The sequence below is a fragment of the Gadus morhua genome, chromosome 23 (assembly GCF_902167405.1).
Source record: "Gadus morhua chromosome 23, gadMor3.0, whole genome shotgun sequence".
Classification (NCBI taxonomy): Eukaryota; Metazoa; Chordata; class Actinopteri; order Gadiformes; family Gadidae; genus Gadus; species Gadus morhua.
This window is the reverse complement of record NC_044070.1, coordinates 4,901,387-4,921,965: the sequence shown is the minus strand read 5'-3', so window position 1 is coordinate 4,921,965 and position 20,579 is coordinate 4,901,387. Positions and strand designations below refer to the sequence as shown.

Here is a 20,579-nt window from a genome sequence, read left to right as displayed (position 1 = left end):
AGTCACACACGTTGACTGAGTACATCATAGATGCAATATATGATGCTTTCTTCTTGTCGTCTGTCCGTCTCTCTTACCAGTCATAGAGAACGTCTACACGGCCCTGAGGGAACTGGATCAAGTGTCTAGGGTGGCCACAGACACCCTGGAGTGTCGCATCGAGCGGCTCCTCCAGGACATGGGGTCCTGCGGCCTGTTGGAGCTGCCCGTGGATGTGCCCGTCAGTCCCAATGACTTCCTGCAGCAGTCGGAGCGTTTGGTGGGGTCTGCTGCCCTCACTCTCTGCTGGTGAGGTCTTCTCCTCTGTGACGTCCACTATGAAGCCTGTGTTCTTCATAGGATATTAATGCTTTTTCGACTTTCTATATGACGTATGTACATGTTTTACCTCTGCTAAACTAAGAAAATCGAAGTCTGAGCTAGGGGGAGTACTCGCACACCCTTAGAACGCCCCTCAATACGTGCGTGAAACAGCTCCTTTGCCCTTAAACTTTACTTTACTTTACTTACAACTTCTCGGGGGGTAAATTTGCCGACCCACGCGCAAAGCAGAGAGGGTTACTCGGGATGGGGGCCTTTACGCAGCATGATAAAAAATGGGATGGTTTTTGAAAGATGCTAAAATTGGTTTTGCAGAAGAAACCAATCTCAGAATAATAAGGGGTATACCTAACATACAAGCATTAACCCTATTCTAGTAGTACCCCCAAATACAATGATTAACCCTAAGGAAGCATTGCAAGCACTTTAATCTACCGTCAAGGCTCCGTAGTAACATGGAGCAAAAGCATTTTGTGGATCTTATACTAAATTATTTTTTATGCATGGTGTGGCAGTTGCTCCTAGGTGGCTTTAGTGGGCTCTTCCACCACAAGGGACACTAGGAGTTGTACATGACACCAGTTTATTGCAGAGATGCTACAGGCAGGTGTTCAGTGCGGACATGTCCGACCTCTCCCTGAGGAAGAGTTTGGTGATAGCTGGTTCACCCTGGGTGCATAGATTGCCCAATGCACCACAGGTGGGTAGCCTTGCCCAGCCCTATCTGTCTGACTCAGGCCAGGGGAGGCTACTTTAACCAGCCATCAACCACACACTCCAAATATGGTAAAACATAGAAAACGCCTATGTACTGTGTACAGTGTAATGTTATATTATTTTATTACACAGCTCTTCTCAATGCTGTAGAGTGCTCTGTTCACTTGCATGGGCCTTCCTGACATCCGGCGTTAAATTATTAACTGAACGTCGCTAAGCATATATTGACTGCTGTCAACGAAAGTGGATTTTTTGCCTCTAATCCACATCTTACGTATCACTCCGCAAGTAGTCCGGTAACTTATCAACCCCAGAGTATTCAGTTGCTAAGCGACGTCAACGTGTTTGGCAGACTATTTTTCTGCTGATCAACACTACGAATGGTCCTTTTTGGTACCAAATAAATTGTAAAAAGTTATTTTTTCATTTGGCAAGTAGCCATGTAATAAGTGGGATAATGCATATTATCCCACTTGCATTATCCCACTTATTACATGGTCATTATCGAAAATATTTTCCCGATAATGCCCGGCATTCTATACATTATCCCTTACATATGAGGTTGTGTGTTTGTAGGCAGAGTCAGCAGGTTGAAAAGTATGTGTTTGAACTGATGGACGAGCTGAAGAGGAAGATGAAGCCAAAAGAGACTGTGAATCTAGAGGTGTGTGCTCATACACAGACACACACACACACACACACACAGACATGCGCACACAGGTGCACACACACACACACACACACACACACACACACACACACACACACACACACACACACACACACACACACACACACACACACACACACACACAAACACACCTACATAAAAACATACATACATGCATAAATACATACATACATACATACATATACATACATACACACACATGCGCGCCTGCACATTCCCACACGCACACACATACGCACACACACCGTTTAAGGTTTATTCTCCCCTCCCCTCCTCTCCAGGGGTCCCACCATTGTCTGCATCCAGATGGGAAGCAGCAGACCAGATGTCAGGAGTGTCTTCCCTGTCGGTTCTTCAACCTGATCGGTCACGTATGCCAGCGGAACACTGACGCCTTGCTCAGAGGTCAGAGGACAACACAACCCCCTGTTTTTTACCATACTATTATTTTTATCTTCCTTTTTTACAGCACTTATCTTCGTTGCTGCTAACTAGGACTTAATGTGGAGCATGGCTTAGTACAAACTGCAATGTAGATCAGATACAATAAATTCTGGTGCAAATCCTATCTCATAAAGGCTCATGGTCTCTTGGGGGTTGGGGCTTTTTGTTTTAACCCCCAACCCGCCTCTGTCTCCCACCAGCCACCAGGTCGTCCCTGGAGGCCTTCAGGAAGCGGCTGCACGTGGTCAGCTCCTACCCCTCCACCTCCTCCTCCTCCGACGGCCCCTCCAAGGACCAGGAGGGCCCTGCTCCTCTCTTCAGGGCCTCCATCCAGCTGACCATACCCAACATAGTGCTGCGGCCCAGCCTGGACCACATACAGGTACGTGTGTGTGTGTGTCGATCAATGACCTTCTCTTTTAGACTCATTTTCAGTGCATGTTTATGATCCATATTATTCATTTCATTGTTAATTAACTGTATATTTAGGCTCAATGGTGGATTGCTATTTTTTTTATTATATGTGTGTGTGTGTGTGTGTGTGTGTGTGTGTGTGTGTGTGTGTGTGTGTGTGTGTGTGTGTATGTTTGTGTATCTCTGCATGTTTGTGCATGTGTGTGTGTGTCTGTATGTGTGTTTGTGTGTGTGTGTGTATCTGTATGTATTTGTGTGTCTGTATGTGTCTTTGTGTGTGTGTGTGTGTGTTTGTGTGTATCTGTATGTATTTGTGCGTCTGTATCTGTATGTGTGTGTGTGTGTATCTGTTTGCGTTTATCTGTATTTGTGTTTGTGTATCTGTGTGTGTGTGTGTATGCGTATCTGTATTTGTGTGTGGGTATCTGTATTTATGTGTGTGTATCTGTATGTGTGTGTCTATCTGTTTGTGTGTGTGTGTGTGTGTGTGTGTGTGTGTGTGTGTGTGTGTGTGTGTGTGTGTGTGTGTGTGTGTGTGTGTGTGTGTGTGTGTGTGTGTGTGTGTGTGTGTGTGTGTGTGTGTGTCAGGCTACGGTGAACAAGGTCGTGAACATCGTGGTGTCCATGGCTAAAGACATCCCCTTGTGGTCATTCACTCACCTGCACCACAAACAGCTCCAGGTACAGCTCAGCCTCCACATACTACTATACTACTCTCTACTGTTCTCTTCTCTTATGTATATATATCTCTGCTGTTCCTTATGTCTCTCCATGTCATTCTCTCTCTCTTTTTTCTCTCTCTCTCTCTCTCTCTCTCTCTCTCTCTCTCTCTCTCTCTCTCTCTCTCTCTCTCTCTCTCTCTCTCTCTCTCTCTCTCTCTCTCTCTCTCTCTCTCTGTCTCTTTATGTCTCTCTCCCAGTTGGAGCAAGCAGCCCTGCGGGATGCTGGGGACGACAGTCCTATCAAGCAGTTGGTCCTGAGGCCTCTGGACCGGCAGCTGGCCGAACAAAAGGATGTCACCAAGTCAGTTCCCGTAACATGTTCTCTCTGGTGCCCCCTAGAGGCTGATTCCTGAAACAGTCCTGCTTCATTTCAGTTGTAAGGAATGGAGCGTTAAAGCAATGCTCCACACAGTATTGTATTTGAGTTTTTCTTCTCAATAATCTCAACAATAAGCACCAATGGATAAATGTATCAAGTGTTTAATTAATTATTATTATTAACAATACAACTTCACACTGTTAGCTCTCGTTACCTTTTCCAAGGTAGTCTGACGTCAAGACCAAGGCCCACTGGTGGGGCGGTGTGTGTGGACGTGTGGAGCTCTGTCTGGGTGGTGTGTGTGGAGCTCTGTCTGGGCGGTGTGTGTGGAGCTCTGTCTGGGCGGTGTGTGTGGAGCTCTGTCTGGGTGGTGTGTGTGGAGCTCTGTCTGGGCGGTGTGTGTGGAGCTCTGTCTGGGTGGTGTGTGTGGGGCTCTGTCTGGGCGGTGTGTAAGGAGCTCTGTCTGGGCGGTGTGTGTGGAGCTCTGTCTGGGTGGTGTGTGTGGGGCTCTGTCTGGGCGGTGTGTAAGGAGCTCTGTCTGGGCGGTGTGTGTGGAGCTCTGTCTGGGTGGTGTGTGTGGGGCTCTGTCTGGGCGGTGTGTAAGGAGCTCTGTCTGGGCGGTGTGTGTGGAGCTCTGTCTGGGCGGTGTGTGTGGAGCTCTGTCTGGGCGGTGTGTGTGCAGGCAACTGTTTAGCGGTATACTTCTTTCAAAATGAATGCAAGGATTAATGTTTGTTATTCAGGGACATTTGAGAGGTAAATGATGGCACATTGTTGCCTTAGACATAGTTTGTAGTTGATATGTCTGTATATCTATCTGTCTGTCTCTCTGCCAGGTCTGTTATCCAGTTGGGCTCTGTGGTCTCCTCTCTCAAGACTCAGAGCACCAACACGCTCACACAACTAGCCCACTTCTCCACCCTCTGGATCCAGGTCTGTGGGATTCACACACAGATTGTCAAAGTCGTATGTGTATGCGTCTATGTGCACGTGTGTGTTCTGGAAGTGTTTCTGTTCCGTGCATATGTATGTGTGTGTTGTGCATTACTTGTTTTTCTGGAGAGTTATGTATATGTATGTATCTGTGTATTGTAACTGTCATGTGTACGCAGGATCCAGAGGAGCAGGTGAAGAGCTTCCTGGAGACAGAGCCCTCCCTTACTGAGTTCAGCTCCCAGATCTCCCACTACTCTGTACGGCAACCCTTAATGTCCTCTACTGTACTGTACTGTCACCCCCAAAACGGAGCTCTCACGCTTCTGTGCAGGGCAAAGATGACTGTCCTCTACTTAACTGTACTGCAGTCAAAAACAAAAGTGTTTTGATCAAATTAACAGTATTACACGGGTGATGGTGAATAGTGAATTCCGTCGGACATGGAAGAAGTAGAAAAAGAGGAATTACATAGTAGGCATAGAAATCCATTTTATATACTTAAAAAAAAATACAATTGCTGTGTTACTGTAACACTCCATACCTAAGTGAGGAGTGTTACAGTACACACTTAAATAAGCAGTACATTCTCAAGAATGTTTATAAAAAGAGGGATAATTCACATTCCTCGTTTCTATTGCTCCCACCCGGCATACCCTGTATTAAAAATATTGCAAACACTAAAATTAGATGTGTCCTGTATGTGTGTATATTAATTCCTCTGCTGGGGTCTCTGGCCTTGTGTAGAAGCTGGAGGCTCAGATCGAGGAGCTGCCCGCCTCCTTCACGGTGGGCTCGGTGCTGCTGGACACGGAGCAGCTGAAGCTGTCGCTCACCCAGGAGTGCCGCGTGTGGAAGCGTGCGTTTGGTGCCGCGCTGAACCGCCGGGCGTCGGAGAGTATGGGCGAGGTGTTCTCCTTCATCGAGAGCCTGAACAAGCGCCTGCAGCGGCCCATCGGAGACCTGGAGGACGTGCGGGAAGCCATGTCCGCACTGAAGGAGGTACGCGTGCCTGGTGATCTGACCCATCTATAACCATCTTGGTTTCTCCCAACTATGCAGTTCGATCCTGTCACAGTTTTGCTTTTGCTTTGCTATTAGTTTCACTATCACTATTGTAATAGTTTCACTTTCACTTTTGTATTAGCTACACTTTAATCTACATATTAAAGGCATACAATTGATCATTAACTTCAACTCTAGCCACACAGTCAAAGTATTTTGCACACTTTTGCACCCTCCTTAACTTGTTTAGCCATCCTTAATCCCCTCCTCATGTGTGTGTGCCTGTTTTCCCCCCTTTGCTGTGTTCCAGGTGCGTGAGGCGGAGATCCGCATCGACGCCACCATCGGGCCGGTGGAGGAGTCCTTTGCTCTCCTCAACAAGCACCAGCTGTCCTTCAGCGACGGCAGTGCAGAGCGGGTGGATGGACTCAGCTACGGGTGGAAGAACCTCAACGCTCTGGTACACAAACACCCCAAACATAAAGCATACCATGGAGAGATACATAGATAACTCAGCCCACAATAAGTTATACGTCCTTGTGATTAGGACCCAGTCGGACAGCGATGCCTTGACCTATGTAAACATAATGTTGCCGTTCAAGAGAGCTCAACTTGTGATGCTGTGACATATAGGCCAACTGGTGGACACCAAATCCATACTGTCTTAAGTACCTGGGAGCATACATTCTTATTATGGTTGAATCAAACCCAGCAGTGTTAATCCAATTTTCTATTATTTAATGAAACATGCAAAGATGCAAGCCGCGTTGTGTGGTAATGGCTAACTCATGCTGGCTACATTATTTTACAAAAATGAGACTGTAAAAATGAGTATGTTAATTATTAGTTATTCTGCTTATACCACTGTTAGCAACATTAATGATATTTCTTTCTTACATCTAAAGTAACATAATAGTCTTTTTATTGAATTAATCAGCTGAAATTAAAATAGTCTTACTTTGAGCATTTTTTCTCTGCATGGTCAGGTTAACATCTGGTCGATATAGTGGGGTAGCTTAGCTAGAAATTAAATAAGGATTGTGCATTTTAGGATTAAAGCGTCAAATTTGGTCGCTTGTAGCCAAAGAGATATAGAACAAAATTAGATGTGGAGGCACAACGAATTTTCAATATGGTGGCCATTTTCAAGATGGCCCCGAGTGACCGCCTGTTTTTAGATAAAAATTCACATTAACAATGGATAATAGGTGATAGAAATATGACATTTGGTGCAATTATAGCCAGAGAAATGGGGAACATGTAAAAGACTGTTGAATATTGAGGCCATTTTTCAAAATGGCCACCAGTGACAACTTTTATCAGATACAATTTCATATTAACAATCGATAATAAGAGATAGAAGCATCAAATTTGGTAGTTATGCTCAAAGACACAAAGAAAAAACAATACAGACAATTTTGCAAAATGGCTGCCAGTGACAACTCTTTTTAGATCAATTTTCATAATAATGATGGACATAAATGATATGAGGATATATCTTGGATTATTCTACTAAGGATAGCACTTGAGAACCTTCATTTGAATTACTCCTTTTTCAATATGGTGGCAAAGATGGCAGCCAACTACCAAAAATTTTCAAGACGGCGGGCATGCCTGGTCGCCTAGGAAAACAGTGCTTTCAATACAATTGCATTTATCTTATTTGGATTTCAGTTAGGGTAAGAGTTAGGGTAGTCTGTGTAGATTTGTGTACATTCACATTTCCACAAAATAAAATTGTCCTAAATAGAGTGGATCTCAAAGCACAACCAGGGCACACTGGTGACACCTCTGCTGTGAAACTCAGCATGGGGTTCAGTGACAGCTAATACACTCTGCTTTATAAAGCTTCACTTATTTGTGGTAGTTTAGTGATAGTTTAGTTGCAGTGTAGTTTAGTTTCCTAAATGCTATCTAATGTTAGCCCCACATCTAATTGTTGATGACATGATTTAGTTAGATAGCCGCCCCTGAATAGACAGCAAGAGCAAGCGCGGGAGAGCCGACCCATTAGTAAAGGGGCCTTAAATGACTTTCATTTAGTTACCCGGAAGGTGTACAGATCGCACAGGAATTAAATGTCACTGGATGAACGATCAGGCAAAGCTCTCGATCTACCGGTCGATCTTCGTTCCTATCCTCACCTATGGTCATGAGGGTTGGGTGATGACCGAAAGGACGAGATCGCGGGTACAAGCGGCCGAGATGAGTTTTCTCAAAAGGGTGGCTGGCGTCTCCCTTAGGGATAGGGTGAGAAGCTCAGCCATCCGTGAGGAACTCGGATTAGAGCCGCTGCTCCTTTACTTAGAAAGGAGTCATCTGAGGTGGTTCGGGCATCTGGCAAGGATGCCCACTGGGCGCCTCCCTTGGGAGGTGTTTCAGGCACGTCCAGTGGGGAGGAGACCTCGGGGAAGACCCAGGACTAGGTGGAGAGATTATATCTCAACACTGGCCTGGGAACGCCTCGGGATCCCCCCGTCAGAGCTGGTCAATGTGGCCCGGGAAAGGGAAGTCTGGGGCCCCCTGCTTGAGCTGCTCCCCCCGCGATCCGACCCCGGATAAGCGGACGAAGATGAGATGAGATGAGATGGATGAACGATCGGTCTAGGTGTAGGGTAGTTATCACATCTGAACCTTGTTGTATCCCATGTATTGTTAATGTGTTTTAATAAGGGTGGTAAAAGGATAGTCCCTCAGCCTTCACTTAAGAAAATGGCGAAGAACTTTAAAGTTATGAATCTTGTTGATCAAAGGTCTACATCTAAAACAGACTGGAATCTGCAATATGTCAGGAAGTCGAAGCAGAAGAAGCATTGACATGCCCATTGGAAATATGCGAGTAGACAAGGGGAGTGGGTACAGTTAACTTGCAGAGCATTTGTCAAAGTTCAATGAACTTGGACAGCTCCCTTCAATGTTCGCACCTGGACGGTTAGATGAGGGTCAAGGTATTGAAGCAGCCATGGTTGCAAATAAAGCTAAATACCATAAAACCTGCCGGCTGAACTACAATGCAACCATGTTGCAAAAAGCAGAGAAGCGAGAACTGGACGCAGGAGGTGAAAGTTCTGGCACCTTGCATAAGTACCCAAGGCCCCACTCATCTGAAACCAGACAGGATAACTGCTTCTTCTGCCAACAACCTCCTGGCCATGATGGCCTTCATGCTGCTGCAACATTCCAGTTAGACCAAAAGGTAAGCACTTGTCCTACCCTACTTCAAGACACAGAGCTACTACGTAAACTCAGTGCCGGGGACATGGTGGCCATAGAAGCAAAATATCACATCCAATGCCTAGTAGGTCTCTATAATCGTGCCAGAGATGCCAACCTAGAAGATCTTGATGATAATGGGCAGGGACAGGCAGCATCAGCCTCTAGCATCGCATTTGCTAAGTTGTTCCTTTATATAGAAGAGACCAGACAAGATGCAGAAACAGCACCAGCCAACAGTCTAGCTGAACTCGTCAAGGTCTACAAGTCCCGAATGGCACAGCTAGGTGTAGAGGTTGATAATAGGGTACACTCTAACCGCCTGTAGGAGAGGTTTCTTGCTGAGTTCCCTGACATGCGAGCATACACCAAGGGCAAAGGGGTCCTGATGGCCTTTGAAGAAGACATTGGCACTGCCCTTAAAAAAGCCTGTAAACATGATAGAAATCAAGATGCTGTACACGTTGCACATGCTGCACAGATTGTCCGCGTCACATATTTGGTGAAGCCAAACCATTTAATGGTTTCTCTGATAGATGCCCTGACGATTCTGTGATACAGATTTTGCTCAACCTAATGAACATGATCCTAGAAGGACCCAGCATCAAAGATCAGATGGCCAAAGCAACATCTCCAGCTGCACTTGCAATTGCTCAGATGCTAAAATTCAACAGTGTTGAGCACAAACGGACAAAAGACAAAGCAGCTTCTGTCAGACACAGTAGTTCACAGGAGACACCAGTTCCAATATAGTACGTGGGACTGATGCTGCATGCCTACACACGTAAAAGGGAACTTGTAGAGAGAATGGCCAACCTGGGCTTGAGCATATCTTGTGATCGTGTTCTTCAGCTGTCAACGCAGATGGGGAACAATGTATGCCATCATTTTACAAGAGAACAAGTGGTCTGCCCTCCACAGGATGCAAGCAAGTCCAGCTATGAACTTGTCTCCTGTCAATGTAAGAAGGGTTGTGTTAGGCAGTGCAGGTGCAAAAAAGCTGCCTTCGAATGCACAGCACTTTGTTACTGTGAAGGGGAGTGCTAAATAGACTTTCCCGCACTGGACCTACTTAGACTATCACATATTTAAAGTCTTGAATTGCAGCTTCTGATAAATTCTGATGTTAATTTTCTCTACTTCAGATCCAGAAAAATATAACAACACAAAGATCATCTATGCAACTTTATTACAACTACCATTTTTTGCTCGTTGGCTGCCATCTTGGTCACCATCTTGAAAAAAAAGTATAATCTAAATGATAGTTCCCAAGTGCAATGCAGATAAACCCAACATATATCCTTGATATATAATCAACATAACATTATATTCATCATCTAATGAAAATTGATCTAAAAGCAGTTGTCACTGGCAGCCAATTCGGAAAATGACCACCATATTGATAATTTATGAGGGTCCATATCTGTATTTTTTTTGTGTACTTGGCCTTAACGGTACCAAATTTGATGCTTATATTACATATTATCCATTGTTAATGTGAAATCTATTATATATTATCTATCTATAAACAGTTGTCACTGGTGGCCATCATGAAAAATGGCTGGCATATTGAAAATTTGTCGTGCCTCAACATCATTTTTTTCATATTGAAAAGTCTTGATCCCTCCAGATGTTCCCAACGTCTTTGGCTATAACTGTACCAAATTTGATGCTCCTATCACGTATTATCTATTGTTAATGTGGAATTTCATCTAAAAACAGTTGTCACGGGCGGCCATTTTGTAAAAAAGGCCAACATATTGAAAAATCTTGATCCCTCCACATGTTCCCCATGTCATTTAGTGAGTGCTGCCTGCAGTGCTCAACTATTGTTCTTCATAAGTTCATTCATTCTTTCTTTCTTTCTTTCTTTCTTTCTTTCTTTCTTTCTTTCTTTCTTTCTTTCTTTCTTTCTTTCTTTCTTTCTTTCTTTCTTTCTTTCTTTCTTTCTTTCTTTCTTTCTTTCTTTCTTTCTTTCTTTCTTTCTTTATTATTCTCTAAAAACTTTGGGACCTATCTCCTTCCTAATTTTTTCACCTAGAGACTCCATTCAAATTTCAAAATATTCAGAATAGCTTGGAATTGCACGCTTTTTTTCAGATTATTTCAATATTTTATACTTTTTAAGATATTCTACTTTTAAAATATTACATTTTTTTTAACATGAGAGTCTTCTACACTTACACTTACTTTTTTGAGTGCATTTTGCGCAAAAACGGAGAGTGTGCCAAAACGCAGTGCATTAAGGCCAAAGACGGCAGAGATATACATTTTAAAGTGAAATACATGCATATCTCCGATGTTTAAACAGATCTAACATTGCGTATCTGAAAATAGCAATTGGATGCATTTGTTTGAAGTTGTCTTTCTGAACCAAGGCCATTCTATGATGCAGGCTGGGAATTAAAGCGGTACACACGTAATTAAAAAAAACGTCAGTTTGACAGTGGATTTTGACACAGTATGCGTTAGAAACATGGCTGGTGTTTGTTTTGATATGTTAAACGGGTAGTTCGGAATTTTGGACATAGGGCCTGATTCCCAAGTGAGCAATGGTATTCTTTATCACTGGAGACAGTTTTCAACACATTTCATTCAGTCCTTCTAGTTGCAGAGTTCGCTCGTGCTAGGCTAGTGCACGGCAACGGGCAATGCTAGCCTGCTATTAAAAACAGTCTTACCCACTCCACAGTACACCCGAGGTAAATCAATTATAACGCCAGACTATAGATTTAAATGTCTGTGTTGATAGAATAATGTTAGAAATAAAACTAACCTTGCATCGCATGAATCATCAAGGGACTACTTTCTCAGCAGAAGCGGAATTTTACTATGCGCCAGTTAGTTTTGTAACCGAATCACGACACAAGAACGTAAACAGAGAAGCGTGGGACAGAAGCGAACGACTAGGTAACATGGTGGTTCAGTGTGCTTTTAGAAATTGTAGAAATATACGCTACAGATGGGCACCACAAAGTTTCCACCAATTTCCAGTGCGAGATCCAGAAATGACTCAACTGGGGCTTGTTGCTGCTGGCTTGGACATCTAAACACCGGCTTGTACATGTACGGTTCGTTGGATACAACAAATTCCTCATAATAGTCTTCAAAAGCAGATGCATCGCTAAGTCCTCCAAACGTGGCCATATCTTGTTAATTGAATGCGCTAATAGAATTCCTTCGTTTACTGTACTCTGCATTTGTAGTAATGACAGCGGCAGGTAAACAAACTAGAGCCGGTAACCTAGGTATCAGTCCGCCGCTGCCGTACTCTACTACCATGGAGCCTACTACCAGGAATATAACACTGCTGCTGTGACCCAGCAATTCCCTCAAAATGCAATGCAATGCAAGGTTGGTTTTATTTCTAACATTATTCTATAAACAGACATTTAAATTTATAGTCTGTCGTTATAATTGATTTACCTCGGGTGTACTGTGGAGTGGGTAACACTGTTTTTAATAGCAGGCTAGCATTGCCCGTTGACGTGCACTAGCCTAGCACGAGCGAACTCTGCAACTAGAAGGACTGAATGAAATGTGTTGAAAACTTTCTCCAGTGATAAAGAATACCAAAGCTCACTTGGGAATCAGGCCCTATGTCCAAAATTCCGAACTACCCCTTTAACTTCCGTCAAAGGGTTAGGGTTAGGCCTTAGGGTTAGACCTTAGGGTTAGGGTAAGGGTTAGGGTTAGGGTTAGGCCTTAGGGTTAGGGTTAGGCCTTTGGGGTAGGGTTAGGACCCCTTCATGGTTGCTTGCAACAATTCTATGATTTGTTCCTGCTGTGTTGTCTCCCTAGGTGATTGAGAACCAGAACACCCTGGTGAAGATCCAACCCTCCATGAAGGCCGATCTCCTGTCTGGTGTGGAAGCCTTTCAGACTGAGGCCGAGAAATTCTACGCAGAGTACGACCAGAGGTACACAAACCACCCACTCACAAGCTCACAAGCACAAACGCATCCAAACACCAACACACATACACAATCACTCTCACACACACACACACACACACTGGACATAAACGGGACACACACAAGCATTCACTCTCTCTCACACACACACACACACACACACACACACACACACACACACACACACACACACACACACACACACACACATACACACATACACACATACACTCATACACATTAACAGAAATGCACATTCACAAACACATGCACACACGCATGCACGCTAACAGGGACGGACACTCACACACACACAGGGCCGTCGGACTGCGGGGACAAAGGGGACAGTTGTGGGGGGGCCCAAGGCAGAGGGGGGGCCCATGACCCAAAAAAAAAAAATATATACATATATATATTTTACTTTACGGCCAGTCCCCCCCCCCCCCAATCGCTCCGGACCCCCCCCCCCCCCCCCCCCCCCCGTCAACAACCTGGCGCAGGGGGGCCCATCAGTACCTATAGTATAGGGGCCCAGGATTTGGTGCTACGGCCCTGCACACACACACAAACATGCAAAAAAAAAAGATTATGACAAATATAACAATATCATGTGCTTGTGTGTCTGTGTGTCTGTGGGTTTCTATGTGCATGTCTATGTGTGTGTGTTTGTGTGTGCAGTGGTCCAGGTGTGGATGGCCTGGCACCGTCTGAGGCCAGCTACAGACTGCAGGTCTTCCAGGCAGAGTTTGATCAGCTGTGGAGGAAATATACCGCATGCTCTGAAGGAGAAGAGCTTTTTGGGCTTACTGTCAACGGTTAGCAGTCTGTCTGCCTGGCTGTCTAGTTGTCTCTGTATCTCTGGCTGTTTGTAAACACAGCCCGTTTCTAAGATTCCGGCTGTTTCCATCGGTTTCACTGCCTCACCGAATCATAATTTATCTATTCAAGTATCTAGTTCTCTCTCCCTCCCTCCATGCCTCCTTCCCTCCATTCCTTTCTTCTTTCCTTCCTTACTTCTAAATCAAACAACCTCTAATCCTTTATAAAGCTCCGCAACAATATGTATGTATGTGTGTGTGTATTTTTGTGAGTGTGTGTGTGTCTGAGTGTGTGTGTGTGTGTGTGTGTGTGTGTGTGTGTGTGTGTGTCTGAGTGTGTGTGTTTGTGTATGTCTGTATGTATGTGTGTGTGTCTCTATGTGCTTGTGTGTGTGTGTGTGTGTGTGTGTGTATGTGTTTGTGTGTTTCTATGTGTCACAATGTGTGTGTGTGTGTGTGTTTATGTATGTGTGTATGTGTGTATGTATGTCTGTGTGTTTCTATGTGTATCAATGTGTGTGTGTGTGTGCATGAACCCCAGAGTACCCAGAGCTGCAGCGCATCAGGAAGGAGCTGGGTTTGTTGTCCAAGCTGTACTGTCTGTACACCGCGGTCACCAACAGTGTGGCAGGCTACCAAGAAATGCTGTGGGCCGACCTCAACACAGAAACGATCAACACCGAGCTGCAGGAATTCCAGAACAAGTATGGGATCTGCGTGCGTGCGTGCGTGCGTGTGTGCGTGCGTGCATGCGTCTGTTTGCGTATGTGTCGGGAAAGGTGTTCTGATGAAATTGGAAGACCCCATATCAGTGCTTGGATATCTAATTTCTCTCCATGGGAAGATTTGGTCTGCAGTTTCCCTGTTTTTTAGAAGAGAATATTCTAAACTTACTCAATCTTTAACAATATCCTATGCACAACTTCCTTTGTATGTGAAACCTACTTCTGAAATGTTTCTCTATCAAACCTTACCTCATCTTCTCTTCCTCCTTGCTGTCTCCATCAATCCATTCCACTTCCCTCCCTCCTTCTTCTGCAGGATCCGTAAGCTGCCCAAGGCCCTGAAGGAGTGGCAGGCCTTCAAAGACCTGAAGAAGACTCTGGATGACTTCACTGAAACCTGCCCGCTGCTCAACATGATGAGTAACAAGGTCTGTCACCATTGGTCCACACAACCCTTGGGTTAGTAGTCAGTTGATAAGCCAGCTAGTGGCCAGATTTCTACTTTTTCACTTCAACTTGGATATCTTTCCCTAAAACGGCAACAAAATCCTAATTAAAATCATGGTTTATTTATTTCCAATGACTCTCCCTCTATTTTCCTCTCTCTCTCTCCCTCTCTCTCTCTCCTAGGCCATGTTGCCCAGACACTGGACTAGGATAAGTGAGATGACCGGTCACAGCTTCCAGGTGGACTCAGACACCTTTTCCCTGAAGAACATCCTGGAGGCCCCGCTCTTAAAGCACAAGGAGGACCTTGAGGTATGATCCCAGAATGCATTTCTGTAGTATTAACACAATGCTAATCCTTATAACTACGTATGTGATGCAAATTTATTTTTGAGATTTAAGAAATTTAGGACGTTTACAAATAATACAAATTAGAGCAAATTATATCTCATAGTAGGCTCCCTAAAAATAGAAACATTTAGTCAGAGCTAGTAAATGTTCTATTAACACATATCACGTGTCTGTGTGCGTGCGTGTGTGTGTCTGCGTGTGCGTCTGTGTGCGTGCGTGCGTGCGTGCATTTGCGTCCAGGATGTATGCATCAGTGCCACGAAAGAGAAGGACATCGAGGCCAAGCTGAAGGACGTGATGGCGGAGTGGAGCGCCCACACACTCACCTTCGCACAGTTCAGGACGCGGGGGGAGCTGCTGCTGAAGGGGACGGACACGGCGGAGAAGATCTCCCTGATGGAGGACAGCCTGATGGTGCTGGCTTCTCTACTGAGCAACAGGTATAGGGCGAGGGCTGTGGGGGACAGACGGACGGGGAGGCAGGGAGGGAGGGAGGGATTGGGAAGAAATAAGGAACGTAAAATAAGCAGGAATGGAGGGAGGGAAGTAAGGCAGGAAGGAAGGACAGACGGATAGAGGAAGCGAGGGAATGAGGGAAGGAATGGATGGAGGGAAGGAAGAAAGGAGAGATGGATGGAGAGAGGGTAGGAAGGAAGGGTTAGATTAAAGCTTGAGAAGAAGAATATGAATCACTGGGAAAAGTAAAGAATTAAAACTGTTTTGTGTGTTGTCTTTCAGGCGGCTTTTGTAAATGTATGTTCATTTTTGATGTAGAACTTTTTTTGATGTTACATAGCAAATTGGCATAACTGTGAGTCAGTGAGTATGACCTCCTTTTTTTTTTTGTTCTTCAGATACAACATTCCCTTCAAGCCATCCATCCAGCTGTGGATCCAGAAGCTGTCCAACACCACGGAGGTCATCGAGAAGTGGATGTCGGTGCAAAACCTGTGGATCTACCTGGAGGCCGTGTTTGTAGGGGGGGACATCGCCAAGCAGCTTCCTCAGGTCAGTATGAGGACCAAGGAGACTACAGTTTACTCTGTGCACAGATCACATATACTCTCATATCAAGTATAACAACACTGACACAATGTAAGTGACAATTTACACAATAGGGTACTAAAGTGAAAACATCACGCCGTCCTGGAAAACCGGATCTTCAGTTCTAAACAACCGAATGAGAGATGGCGTTTTCCGTCGCTGTCATGTGTTGTTTCTTTCAAAATGAAAATAAATCTATTTCAAGAGGTGAAAATAGGCTTTCATGTATTCCCCTGGGGTAATAAAAGGAAAGGTTTGACAACGTTACTTTAGTTTTTTCTGTTTTTATGTGAAGACAATCTATTCTCAATATTACTTACATCATTGGTTAAGCAAACTCGCAAATCAATTTGCAAAAAAATCTTTCATTTTTTTATAAAACGTTTGTGTGGCATAGGATTTCCCCTTGTTAATTTGGTTTGTGTAGAACCGAAAATCGGTTGCTATGGAATCGTGACGTTACACTTTAGTACTCTATTAATGGTAACAATTTGTAATAGCCAATCCGGTATCACGCTATTTCGTGCTCATGCGCACAAACGTTATTTGAATCGTGTCCCAGAGCACGATTGTCCTACTTTTTTCGTTCTACACAGAACGATATGTAAACCAATGCATTCTGAATGGGAGCGTTTTTCAGACGAGAGAGAGAAAGAGAGAGAGAGTGTGCGCCGACAGTACAGTGGACCCTCGCTCTCGTTATATATCTGTCAATATTTCCGAGTTTCTAAGCAGACCTCCTCAAAAACTGAAACGAACTGCTCCACAGAACGCGCGTTTCTCAGACAATTAACGTGCTGAGAGAGAGAGAAAGAAAGAGGGAGAGGCTTCAGAAGGGGTGTGCGCCTCTAGATATTTTAATATTTTCATGTTTGAAGAAGACCTCAAAAACTGAAAATAAAAAAAATAGCCGTACTGCACAGAACGAAATGTAAACCCATGCATTTTGGATTGGAGCGTTTCTCAGAATATAGACGGTTATATGTATATTTATATTCATTATATACGGCAAGGCCCTCTTAAGCCCATAATTTACTTGGCTCCGCAGTGTCCCTCTCTATGGCTCCCTCCCTCTCTTTTCCATTCTGTTTAGAGAATTTATACCGATATAACGAGAAAGGATGTAATGATAACGGCAAGAAAATAAAGGCACCATGGTCATAATAATTTAAATATAATTAAATTAAAGCGTGTAACGAGGAAATGAGTTGTGGCCAGCAGAGGCTGAATTTTAACCGAACCGGGGTGCTTTTGGACAGTAGGGGTACTAGACCTCAATTGAAAGCATACTGAAAGCATACATGATGCTTAATAAATTATTTAAAATGATCATGCCTCGTTAAATCTATAAGCTTGGTTTTTTGCTTTCAAGAATAGGTTATAGCTTGTGTCACTATAAAATCTGTCCATGCGCATCTCTCAGAGTGACGTCAACAATCCACTAGACAGTGATAAAAAAGAAAACGAGTCAAGTTTATTACAAAAGGAAGTTATTAATTACAAGTCTAATCTTCAGAAAAAATAAACATATTCCAAGGTGCCTTTTGAAGGAAAATTGAAATATCTGTATTTCCCTAGTTTACAACACAAACAACACAATTGAGGGGAGCTCAGTTGCCGCCCTCGTTTACGCGTGGTTTGGAGCAGAGGGGGCGGTCGATAGCAACCATCATAGCAACCATGACAGTCAAGTGACGTGAACGCAGCCCCATTGAAAAGAATAGGGCAAGTCATGATTAGAGCCGTTTGGCTTTCCGCGGTGGACCAATGTATTTATACTACATTCTGGTGTGAGACTGGGTTTAAGGGACTTGGTTAGTTTCAGTTTTTGAGGGGGTCTGCTGGATAAATCGGATTGTTTTGACCAATCCATAATTAGAGCCTGAAGTCTAAAAAAAATCTCTGCGCACACCCCTTCTGAAGCCTTTCTCTCTCTCTCCCTCCCTCCCTCTCTCTCTCTCTCACTTCGTTTTGAGGAGCATGTTAATTGCCATGAGAAACACGCGTTTCGTGGAGCACGTTCGTTTCAGTTTTAGAGGAGATCTGCTTAAGAAAATGGAAATATTGACATATATATAATTAGAGGCTGCACTGTACTGTCTGCGCAAACCATTCTGAAGCCTCTCTCTCTCTCTCTCTCTCTCTCTCTCTCTCTCTCTCTCTCTCTCTCTCTCTCTTTCTCTCTCTCTCTCTCTCTCTCTCTCTCTCTCTCTCTCTCTCTCTCTCTCTCCCTCCCGCTCTCTTTCTCTCTCTCTCTCTCTCTCTCTCATTTCGTTTTGTGGAGCACGTTAATTGTCTGAGAAACGGGCGTTCCGTGGAGCATGATCATTTCAGTTCTTGAGGAGGTCTGCTTAAAAAAATCGAAAATATTGACATATATATAACTAGAGGGTGCACTGTACTGTCTGTGCACAGTCTCCCATTCAAAATGCATTGGTTTACAATTCGTTCTGAAGAACGCAAAAAAAAGTTGTAAAAAAAATAACCGGCTTGTAATAGCGGTACATTCATTGACCATTCACTTTGATCTTTAATGCAATAAAAAGCATTAACTTGCAGTTAATCAACACAGTTAAATTACGTCTCTAGTAATCATTCCAAATGTTTATTCATGGTGTTTATATGGGGCTAGGTTTAACCTTGAACCCAACCCTAAACCTAACCTCTAACCTCTATGCAAATGCTAAATCATAATGCATACCACTGCATTATCTTATGGTTAATGATTGTACCCTTCTTTTAAACGTCCTTATGTATCCATGTAACCCGTCCAGTACAGGTTGACAGAGATCAATGTCCAGGTAGCTGGATGGAGGGATTGAGCAATGGAGGAATAGATAGATAGATGGACGGAGGGAGGGGTCAATGGATGTCTCGATGGATAGACACAACGGTAGATAGATACTGCAGACAGACGGACAGATAAGTTCAACCAAGGCATGTGTCTGCTTCAGGAAGCCAAGCGTTTCCAGAACATTGACAAGTCATGGCAGAAGATCATGCAGAGAGCCCACGAGATACCCGGCATTGTGCAGTGCTGTGTGGGGGACGAGACCCTCAACCAGGTACCTACGAGCCTCTGAGCCTGGCAGCAACACCTAACACCACATTGTTGTTTTCCATGATGCTGTCTGAGGCATAGGATTTTGTAATACTTCTTCTTCCCACTTTGTAATTTCGGCTAGTTCTCTTCTCATCTCTCCTTCCTCTCTCTCCTCCCATCTCTCCTCTTCCCGCCCCTCTCTCCCCTCGCCTCTCTCCTCCCCTTTCTTCTCCTTCCTCTCCTCTTTTTGCTTCTCTTTTCCTGTCCCCTTCCTCTGGCTTTCTCATTCTCCTCCTCCAGCTCCTGCCTCACCTCTTGGAGCAGTTGGAGTTGTGTCAGAAGTCTCTGTCGGGCTACCTGGAGAAGAAGAGGCTTGTGTTCCCACGCTTCTTCTTCGTGTCCGACCCCTCCCTGCTGGAGATCCTGGGCCAGGCGTCCGACTCACACACCATACAGGTTGTCGGGACGCCAACCGGGCCAGGCCATAAATTATAATAGATGTTAGATGTTGAACACAAAGAACACAAAACAAACAGTATAACATATATTGCCTATGAGTGGCCTCTAAAGGGTCCATCTGCTCTAACAGCCTTAGGTCCACCAACTAGTTAGCCGCCCTAACCATCCATCAAATGCTTGTCTTGCCGGGTATATATTATTCACCACATGGCAATACCATTCCTTGACACAGTATATATGCAGGTGCACGAGAGACACACAAGCTCACATATACACCACCGCATACAGGTGCACAGTATTTTCTCAATCCTTAATGTGTGAACTGCATATATGTAACCTATTTTCGGATTTGTGTGTGTGTGTGTCTGTGTTTGTCCCAGGCCCACCTGTTGAGTCTGTTTGATAATGTGGACCAGCTGGGGTTCAGTGAGAAGAGCTATGACCAGATCCTCTCCTTCCAGTCTCATGAGGGGGAGAGTGTGGACCTGCACCAACCCGTCCTGGCACAGGTAACACTCCTGACACCCACACCGACACACACCGACATCCACACACACACACACACACACCCACACACACACACACCGACAGACAGACAGACAGACAGACAGACAGACAGACAGACAGACAGACAGACAGACAGACAGTCAGTTCACCAATTGTTATGGTGAGGTTGACTCGCTGCAGGCACCAGGTGTGCTGTGATCGTCGTCATAGTAAACCATGAGGATCTCTCCCCGGGTGGTGTGCTCCGTCCAGGGTAACGTGGAGGTGTGGTTGGGCCAGCTGTTGGAAGGGGTCAGACAAACTCTGCACGAGGTCATCCGACAGGCCCACCACGCCATCAGCGACCCGGGCCTCAAAATCCTGGAGTTCCAGTCGGCGTTCCCTGCCCAGGTGGGCCTGCTCGGCCTGCAGATGATCTGGACCCATGACGCAGAGGAGGCCCTGAAGCTCAGCAGAAGCGACAAGAAGGTCTGTGGAAGGTGTTCAAACTCC

General features: G+C 44.7%; 1 protein-coding gene across 1 annotated transcript in view; it reads left to right on the top strand.

The window, feature by feature from the left end:
- The window catches only part of dnah5l (dynein, axonemal, heavy chain 5 like), a 74,864-nt gene that overhangs the window by 16,669 nt on the left and 37,616 nt on the right, over positions 1–20,579 (top strand). The window contains exons 23-43 of the mRNA XM_030349012.1: positions 81–288; positions 1,615–1,702; positions 2,011–2,134; positions 2,374–2,555; positions 3,176–3,268; positions 3,507–3,610; positions 4,465–4,561; positions 4,741–4,821; positions 5,309–5,563; positions 5,877–6,026; positions 12,581–12,699; positions 13,372–13,508; positions 14,053–14,215; positions 14,553–14,664; positions 14,867–14,995; positions 15,275–15,474; positions 15,889–16,042; positions 19,033–19,143; positions 19,422–19,577; positions 19,961–20,089; positions 20,340–20,555. Of these exons, the coding sequence (XP_030204872.1) occupies positions 81–288; positions 1,615–1,702; positions 2,011–2,134; positions 2,374–2,555; positions 3,176–3,268; positions 3,507–3,610; positions 4,465–4,561; positions 4,741–4,821; positions 5,309–5,563; positions 5,877–6,026; positions 12,581–12,699; positions 13,372–13,508; positions 14,053–14,215; positions 14,553–14,664; positions 14,867–14,995; positions 15,275–15,474; positions 15,889–16,042; positions 19,033–19,143; positions 19,422–19,577; positions 19,961–20,089; positions 20,340–20,555 (3,008 nt within the window). The remainder of the gene's footprint in view (positions 1–80; positions 289–1,614; positions 1,703–2,010; positions 2,135–2,373; positions 2,556–3,175; positions 3,269–3,506; positions 3,611–4,464; positions 4,562–4,740; positions 4,822–5,308; positions 5,564–5,876; positions 6,027–12,580; positions 12,700–13,371; positions 13,509–14,052; positions 14,216–14,552; positions 14,665–14,866; positions 14,996–15,274; positions 15,475–15,888; positions 16,043–19,032; positions 19,144–19,421; positions 19,578–19,960; positions 20,090–20,339; positions 20,556–20,579) is intronic.